This window comes from Cyprinodon tularosa, unplaced genomic scaffold, assembly GCF_016077235.1.
Source record: "Cyprinodon tularosa strain WSP-4 unplaced genomic scaffold, ASM1607723v1 ctg385, whole genome shotgun sequence".
Lineage (NCBI taxonomy): Eukaryota > Metazoa > Chordata > Actinopteri > Cyprinodontiformes > Cyprinodontidae > Cyprinodon > Cyprinodon tularosa.
The window spans coordinates 1,083,475-1,092,043 of NW_024039102.1; the positions used below are offsets into that span (position 1 = coordinate 1,083,475).

Below are 8,569 nucleotides of genomic sequence, written 5' to 3' on the forward strand. Positions count from 1 at the left end.
ACAGAACCAACTGTTAATACTTTATTATTATACTTTATTATATACTTTATTTTACAATTTGTTCATAAAAACTGAATGAGTGGGTTTCTGAAGACCTGAGGGGTGAGATTTTGACTTATACTAGTAGCTTCACTGAATGAAGAAAGCTTGTTTTAAACAAAAATATTTATAGACACAGTTAAAGTTTATGTTAAACTAATTATTTTCTTCCTGCTGAAGCCTCAATGTTTTATTGTTTCTTCTATCTGTTGAGTCTGCTGTCGCAGCAAGAGGTTAAATTAATATACAGTGAAAAACAGATATAGTCATTGGATATGCTAATCCTCTTTGAACATATGTGGAGGAAAGAATCTCCTCTGTCTGAATTTTCTGTTTAAAAGTTATGTAAATTTTCACTTTAAAGTCTCCCAGAATTTTTACAGAGCTAAATATTTTGTATGTTTTATCACATCTAGAGAGTTAAGCTCAAAGAGTGGCAACACATCAGGGATGAATAGAATGCATGTTTCTAGTTTCGCATAAGAACCTTCAAAATTAGATTAATTCAAACAGAAATTAAAACAAAAAAGCTAAGCAGTTTTGATCATATTTTTTATTATGAAATTTAATTACCACAACAATCAGCAATACAGTGAATAAATAGAGATCAGTGCTGTGTATACAAAATTACAATGAAGTTTGTCTAAGTCACCACTTGGTGGCAGTGTTTCCTCTTCCTGAGGAAGAAGAAGAGCAGTCTGAGCGCTGATTGGCTGCAGCTAGGGGCGTTCAGCAGAAAAGACAGATGGCGGCGGTGACCAGAGGATCCTTCAGCGCTCTCAGACTCCTGGTGAGGAACAAACTAGTTCAGATCCACACCGAACTGAACCCAAATAAACTCTGAACGGATTCAAGCCACTCCGTTAACCGGGCTTTGCTCGGCTCACGTTGAACGCTGCAGTTGATGTGGCAGTGACGTCACTACGATGCTAACTTAGGCTAACTGCTTTGTGATGGTTGAGGTTCGGCTCGGTTTGGTTCGGTTCTAGAGCTGTATCCGCTTCCGGTTTGGTCGGTTTTAGTTCTGTCTGTAGCGAACCGAACAGATGGCCTTACCTGACCAGAGATGATGGTTCTTATGGTTCTGGTCTGCTCCAGTTATCCAGGGAACCAGTGAACCTGCAGATGTCTTCCAACAGGATGGTGTTTTTCTACCCATAGGAAAGTTTAGTTAGAGACTTTAGGACTCACCCAGACTAGAATCTTTGCAATGTTCTGCTCTGATCCGGTCCATCTGTCTCAGCCCAACTGGGTAACAGCAAAGAACTCAGGAGAGTTTAGGATTCATCCAGCTGATGGTCTGGTTTTGATCCAGGGCCATGTTCTGATCCAGAACTTTGCTTTAGATCAGTCACTGTTGTGGACCAGAAAGTTCCCTCTAGATACCAGTTGAACCTCAGTTTGTTATTAATCTCCATCCCGTCTAGCTCCAAAGTGGACCTGAAACCTTGTGCTGTCAGACAGTGTTCTGGTTCCTCTGTGACCCCCAGGTCCAATTAATGAACTCTATTGTATCCCTTTAATATTCGCAAATATTGTTTATGTAACTACTAGGTACTTTAATTCCGAATGATGCAAAAAAAACTTCAAACATTTGATTCCAATAAACCATCATCTTCTTCTCCAGTGCGCTTCTGTTTTCTTTTTATCAACATTTTTCATTCATTCAGTCTTTCTGTTGTTAAAGCAAGACTGAAATTTTAGCCACCAGGGGGCGCTTGACCTGTATTTTGGAAGGTTTGCATGTCTTACAACAGAACCAAAAATATGTCTGATCTGGTTTGTTTCCTAATGAATACTAGCTTTGTTAATTCTGGTGTTTAATGGAACACATAAGTGATGAGTTAATGAGGCATTCAGGCAAACAGAATTGATAATGCTTCACAGAATACTGACACCTGCTGGACATTTAAATACACTACAGGCAGCTTATTGGACAGACTAAACTGAATTGATTTGATGACCTAGTACAATAATAACATTCAAGTTATATTGTAATATTTCATATCTATGTTTAAACTGAAAATATCTTTGATATTTTAAGACGTAGCAAATAAATAATGCAAATATATATCACAACATGAATATCTAGGGGAAATGTGAATGAGGATGTTTGTGGACTTTGATTTTAAATCATATTTTTAAAACGATAAGTAAAGTAAAAACAGTAAATTTCATATCGACTCTTACTTTAACTTTAATTCAGATAAGTTGAGTGATAACCGAGAGGAAAAGGATGACGCAACGAGAAAATTTAAATAAAAAACGCAACGGCTGAAACGTTTCTATTCCTTTTAGGCTGCTCCAAAACTCTTGATAATTTTAATGATAAACCGCAAAAGATGAGACATTTTTATAGCAGATGCATCATGTTGATAGATCCGTTTTTATGGTTCAGTCAGTTAGAAACAACTGTCTCATCTCTTTTTTGAAACGACACCTGCACCAATACAGTGCTTTGCTCTATGGGCTCCATGCATGCATCAATGCATCAGTCTTGTCGGACCCATCACTAGGACACAGGCTTTTGTAAGGTGGCGCTGTGGGTCACATGACTCAATCAGTGATGGACCGGACCCTCAAGTGATGAATAGTTTTTGGGAAGAACAGTCCGCATGGAGCTTCCAAACACAACAAATGCTGAATATTGACCTGAAAGTCTGATCGACCCAGGTGGTTTGGACCCGGAGCAGTTCTGGTGATGGTACCAGAGAACGGTTAGGAACTGATTGGGAATCTTTCAGGAAATTGTATGAATTAGGACATATTATCCAGAGAGAACGCACCAGAGGTGTGGATTACCGTGGTGAGCCCTTGTGTTAGAACAGGCTAAAGCTCCCATCAGAACTCGAAATCCGTGAAACTTAAGGGATTTAAAGTTCAAGACCCAGAAAAAGTTATTGAAACAACTTTTTCAATTCAAATTGAAAAAGCTTCCTGGATGGGAAGCAAAACGTCTTCTAACTTGGAAACAAAGTCCAGTGGATTTTTATTTTTTATTTTCCTTTTTTGGAATGACTATGACATTGATGACTGAGAATATTCACCAGCATATTGAAAACAACCATTAGAAGGTACCCCCCTTATAAGGCCTCAAATTTTCTTTATGATTCGACGTTTCACATGGATAAATTAATTAATTTTGCTGCTCATCGTCACTTTCGTGTTTCCTGATGGAGACGGCTTAGTTAATGTCTGCACGGCAACACACATCAACGAAGGGAATCTTTCTCAAAGATGAATAAATGCTAAAAAAAACACAGAAAATCTGGGCTATTTCTGGAGGCGGTTCTGCAGATCTAGAATTGAACAGACGTCAGTAAAATGATTCTTTGGTTAAGTAGATCTTAATGCGACCCCCGTAAGTGATGCCGCATTGTTTAGACTGGGCATGTTAGCAGAACCGCCCCATCAGGTGATTTAATGCTGTCCTCTCTTCCTGTCAGCTGACCCAACAGTACCGCCGGCGGTGTTTCCGGCCACAGAACCTCAGATACAACAGGAACCTGCACCTGTCAGCCTCCAGATGGGACCGATCCCTGCAGATGGTCGGCGCCAGGGCGCTGCACACAGCCATTGGTAGGTGTTTGGGGGCGAGGGTTTAATGTGGCTCGTCGAGCTGAATCTTTGTCTCATTACAAACCTTTAATCTGTTTTTAAACCAAATGATTTAAAAAATTTTAAGAACTGTTGTTGTGTTGAGTTTCATTCAGTGAGAAAATCTAAAAAATGTTTGCAGGGACCCAGAGCAGAAACATTCGGTTCTTTATTAAAATCGGTTGGGTATCACAACATGGACCTGGCCTGACAAGTTCTTTAAGACTTCGGTATTGGATCTTTTCCTGAAGCTTCCCTGGTTCTGTGGAGCATTTATTTAGGAGGAGCATGTCTCCCGGTCCAGATGATGCAGAGGGACGTTTGATTCATGCTCGTGATGATGTCACTGTTTTGTACCCGCAGCGCGGCGAGGATCCATCGTCCAGTTCAAGCTGTCGGACATCGGGGAGGGAATCATGGAGGTGACAGTAAAGGAATGGTAGGAAACATTTCTCCATTATTCTTCACAGGGTAGAAACGTATGGAGCTAAATTTAGGCCATGAGGATTTATTTATTTTTTACCTGAATAAACGATTAAACCGAAATATAATAATGAACTGAAAACATTCAGATTGAAATTAGTTTTCAGTCTCAAACTGATGTTGGGTTGTGGAATGATCGCTGACAGCTTCTGTATATTAGATTTTAATATACCAATATCCTATATTTATGTAATGGGGTTTGGAAAGTGCTTGACTAACCTCAGCTCAGTATCTTTAAATATGGCGAACCTGCTGCAGCATCTTACTGACGGACCGGGACAGAGTTCATGTCTCCGTCTATGTTTCACTGTCTGATGTCATGACGACCAATCTTTATATTAGTACCAGGTTATTGGCGCCACAGGCGAACAGGAAGCCATTCTGTTGGACTCTGATGGCTCTTCCACTTTACTTTGAGAACGTGGGAATTTATAACAAGGAATGGAAATTCTTTACAAATTTGTTAATCCTAATCCTAATTTCTTTAGTAAGACATGTTTTATGTGACAACATGAACATAAACGGCATAGATCAGTAAAATAAAAATTAAACACAAACATCGATTCTGTTTAAAACCATTTCTAGTTCCCACTGTTCCTGAATGCAACGGCTGGAAAATCAATTTTAATGTCAGTTTTTAATGTTTTTGAACCTACTTTATGCACTAATTTAGCTAATTTAGTGGTTTCCAGGCAGACCTGAAATAGCAGTAGATAAACAGGGAAAATAAAGACGAGGCTGTCTGAGGATCACATCTGTCCCATCGGACGTTTCCAGCTCATAGCCGTTTATGTGACTCATCTGGGTCACTCTGAGATTCAGTTTCAGTTCTAACCTGTCTCAGGTACGTCAAAGAAGGGGACAAAGTGTCCCAGTTCGACAGCATCTGTGAAGTCCAGAGCGACAAAGCGTCCGTCACCATCACCAGCCGCTATGACGGAGTCATCAGGAAACTCTACTACGACGTGGACGGCACCGCGCTGGTGGGTAAACCACTGGTTGATATCGAGACGGAGTCTGGATCGGGTGAGACACCAGAACCTAGATTTGACGGGTCAACAGATCCGTTTGGTCGCTTGTAGTATTCTAGTCTCTGAATTCTGTCCATCAGAGCTGAACCAGGAGGAGGACGTGGTGGAGACGCCTGCCATGGCCAGGGAGGAGCACACCCACCAGGAGATCAAAGGTCATAAGACCCAGGCCACGCCCGCCGTCAGGCGCCTCGCCATGGAGAATAATGTGAGTCTCCAGTTTGTCCCAGATTATCACCAGCTTCCCTCCCAGTTAGTAGTGATAATGGGGCATACGACTTCTAGGAACAACAGAGAGGAGAGAAAAAGCAATATTATTGGTTATAGTGATCATTATTGTGATAACAATGTTATTACAGTGTCAGTAGCTACATTAGAACAAATTGGGAGGAGAGATTTTATCTAGTTGATTTTATCCACTGAACCGTCTTCTCTAGATCGGGCCCTGAGCCATTTGCTGGGTGCCAGTAGGGATTGCATGTTTCTGTATCCTCATCAGAAGCTGGACTTGAACTGGGTCCATAGGGGTGCAAGAATCCGAGATGGTTTATTGATTAAAAGCCTGCTGGAGCTGGTTCATGAGATGGAGAACTTCTAGTGTTGTTCTCCTCCTCTGGCTAACCTCTAAACTAAGGGTTCTGACTGACATGTCCCCCCAGATTAAGCTCAGTGAGGTGGTGGGGACGGGCAAGGATGGACGGATCCTGAAGGAGGACATCTTGAACTTCCTTGCGAAGCAGACTGGAGCCATCCTACCTCCAGCTCCACATTTCCAGGAGATCCAGACCCCGGGCCCCGCCCCCACTGCTCCTGCTCCCAAGCCTGTGAGCACTCCAGTTGGAGTGAAACCTCCACCCACTGCCCCCAAACCTGTCTTCACTGGGAAGGATGTAACAGAGCCGCTCAAAGGTAAGATGTTCTGTTAGATCAGAACCAGAAGGTTCCCCTCTATGGAGTAGCTAAACTTCTCCTGTCTGCAGGTTTCCACAAAGCCATGGTGAAGACCATGACTGCAGCACTGAAGATTCCTCATTTTGGTTACTGTGACGAGGTGGACCTGAGCCGGCTGGTTCTTCTGAGATCAGAACTAAAAGCCGTTGCTGAGAGACGAGGGGTCAAACTCAGCTACATGCCCTTCTTCATCAAGGTGAGGTCAAAGGTTAGAGGGCTGACTGGCTCCCAGTTAACCAACAGCTGCAGACTGACCGCCCTCTGACCCTCTCTGGCTCAGGCTGCCTCCCTCGGTCTGCTCCACTACCCGATCCTGAACTCCTCGCTGGACGAAGGATGCCAGAACATCACCTACAAGGTAAAGCATCAGTCTGGCTGCTGTGGGGGGGAAGCTGCTCCGTGGGGCTGACGCTGTGGGCATCTCCACAGGCGTCTCACAACATCGGCCTGGCCATGGACACCAGTCAGGGTCTGCTGGTTCCCAACGTGAAGAACGTTCAGCTGCTTAGCGTGTTCGAGATCGCCCAGGAGCTGAACCGGCTGCAGACGCTGGGAGCTGCCGGTCAGCTGGGACAGGCGGAGCTGATGGGAGGGACCTTCACGCTGTCCAACATCGGATCGGTGAGTACGGCAGAGCGGCAGTCCTCCACTGACGATGACCTTGAGTCTGACCGTTTTCTGTGTTTCTGGGTTAGATCGGAGGGACGTATGCCAAGCCTGTCATTCTTCCTCCTGAGGTCGCCATTGGAGCGCTGGGAAAAATCCAGGTTAGGTCCAGACACTCAATCAATGTTGTCCTCAGAGCTAGAAGTCAGAAGCAGAACCATCTCTAACTGAGAACATTTAGAATTTGGGTTCAGTGTTTCACATGACATCATTTTTAGACCAGTTTCCTCTAGTTGATCAGGAAAGTGTGAAACATTGAGAACTGGGTGGGACCATCAGAACAAATCAGGATTTTTAAAAGAAAATGTAGAGGAACCTTTATCTTTTAAATGTAGCAGAACCTGATAGTAAAACACAGTTCCATCAGAAATCAGGTGGTAAGAATCAGCCAATCAGAGTGAGGATCAGTCCAGGAATGACGGCTGATTGGTTCTCACTGAATAACTCCCTGCCTTCCCGTCCGTCCAGGTTCTGCCGCGGTTCGACAGTGATGGTCAGGTGACCCGAGCTCACATCATGAAGGTCAGCTGGTCGGCGGATCACCGCATCATCGACGGCGCCACCATGTGTCGCTTCTCTAACCTTTGGAGGGAATACCTGGAGAACCCAGCCAGCATGGTCCTGGACCTCAAATAGACACTTCTGTCCCGGGGAGGACCAACACGACACACGGTCCCGCCCCTCCATCGCCTTCACTTCCTGTTTCTGTCTGAGGCCTTCCTGGCTGCCTCGTAGCTTCCTTGTTGCCTTTGAGCAGGACCCTGGGGGGGTGGGGTTCAGCTGCTAGTCACTGGGTTACCATGACGCCCAAACATACGGTTTTAGATACAGACATAGAGCAACCGACGTCAGTCTGAGCGGGGAGATGAAATCAGAATTCCTGCTACACCATCAGCGATACAGCACCACCTGCATAGGACATGAGTACCAGTCAACCTGAGAACATCCTCGGGTCATAGTTCTGAAGGTCTTGGACTTGTATCTGGATCCCTAATCTATTCTATCTATACATTTTGGTTCTGTGGGTTCAAGTTTTGTATCGGCTTATTCTGGATCTGTGTTTTCTAGACCAGCTCTAGACAGAAACTGGTTCAGAACCAGTTCTGAACACGACAAAGAGTCAAATGTACCTATTGAAGTTCACTACTTGGTTCTCCAGAACAGAACGGGTCTGTATTAGTCTTCCTAAGAAAATTCTAGTTCGCCACATGCCCGGACCAGCTGATGTTTCAGGCTCCGCCCCCTTGTTCTGTTACACTGAAACTAACAGCTGGGGGTCATGTGACCACAGGGATTTGAGCAGAGGGGTCCAAAGTCAGTTCTGAAGGCTGGCGTCCTGCCTGTCTGAGGTATTGTCCTGATCCAGACATATGGTCCCCGCCTGCGAGGACCGGAGTTAAACCTCCTTGGAATAAAACTGTTACATCTGGTTTTCCCAGAACTCGCCAGAACCCCTTTGAACCCAGACATAAATTAGGAAAGCAGCCAGAACGTCTCTTTTCCTGATGCAGAGCCCGGCTGTCGCCGCCCTGCTGGCCCCTGGGTGAAGCTCCTGCTGAATGTTCCCTGCTGTTCTCCCAGGTTCCTGCTCTGTGTGGGTGGTAGCCTCTGATAGATGTAAGATTTCTATGTTTCCTGAGTCTGCAGGAATAAAGCTGACGTGAACAAAACGCCTGCTGTCTGTGTCTGTTCATGGTTCCGACCCAAACTGTTAACCCCATCCAACAGGGAGAGCATTGACTGGTGTCCCCTAAGCCTCAGTCTGCACCATGAGGTTCTGACCCAAACTTAAGGTTTTCCTG

General features: G+C 44.5%; 1 protein-coding gene across 1 annotated transcript; it reads left to right on the forward strand.

Annotated features, from left to right (window-relative positions):
* The first annotated feature begins 711 nt into the window (after positions 1-711).
* On the forward strand, positions 712-8,437 carry dbt (dihydrolipoamide branched chain transacylase E2). Its single transcript, XM_038297243.1, has 11 exons — positions 712-829; positions 3,486-3,618; positions 4,000-4,075; positions 4,964-5,145; positions 5,231-5,358; positions 5,810-6,059; positions 6,131-6,297; positions 6,382-6,459; positions 6,531-6,722; positions 6,797-6,868; positions 7,236-8,437. The coding sequence occupies exons 1-11, from the start codon at positions 785-787 to the stop codon at positions 7,401-7,403; spliced, it is 1,491 nt and encodes a 496-aa protein (XP_038153171.1). The 5' UTR covers positions 712-784; the 3' UTR covers positions 7,404-8,437.
* Positions 8,438-8,569: the final 132 nt, after the last annotated feature.

Excerpts from the sequence above, each read along its gene's own strand:
- dbt (XM_038297243.1), top strand. The coding sequence starts at position 785 with ATGGCGGCGGTGACCAGAGGATCCTTCAGCGCTCTCAGACTCCTG. Across the intron at positions 6,298-6,381 it reads ACATGCCCTTCTTCATCAAG|GCTGCCTCCCTCGGTCTGCT; the intron begins GTGAGGTCAAAG and ends TCTCTGGCTCAG. Across the intron at positions 6,723-6,796 it reads CGCTGTCCAACATCGGATCG|ATCGGAGGGACGTATGCCAA; the intron begins GTGAGTACGGCA and ends TTTCTGGGTTAG.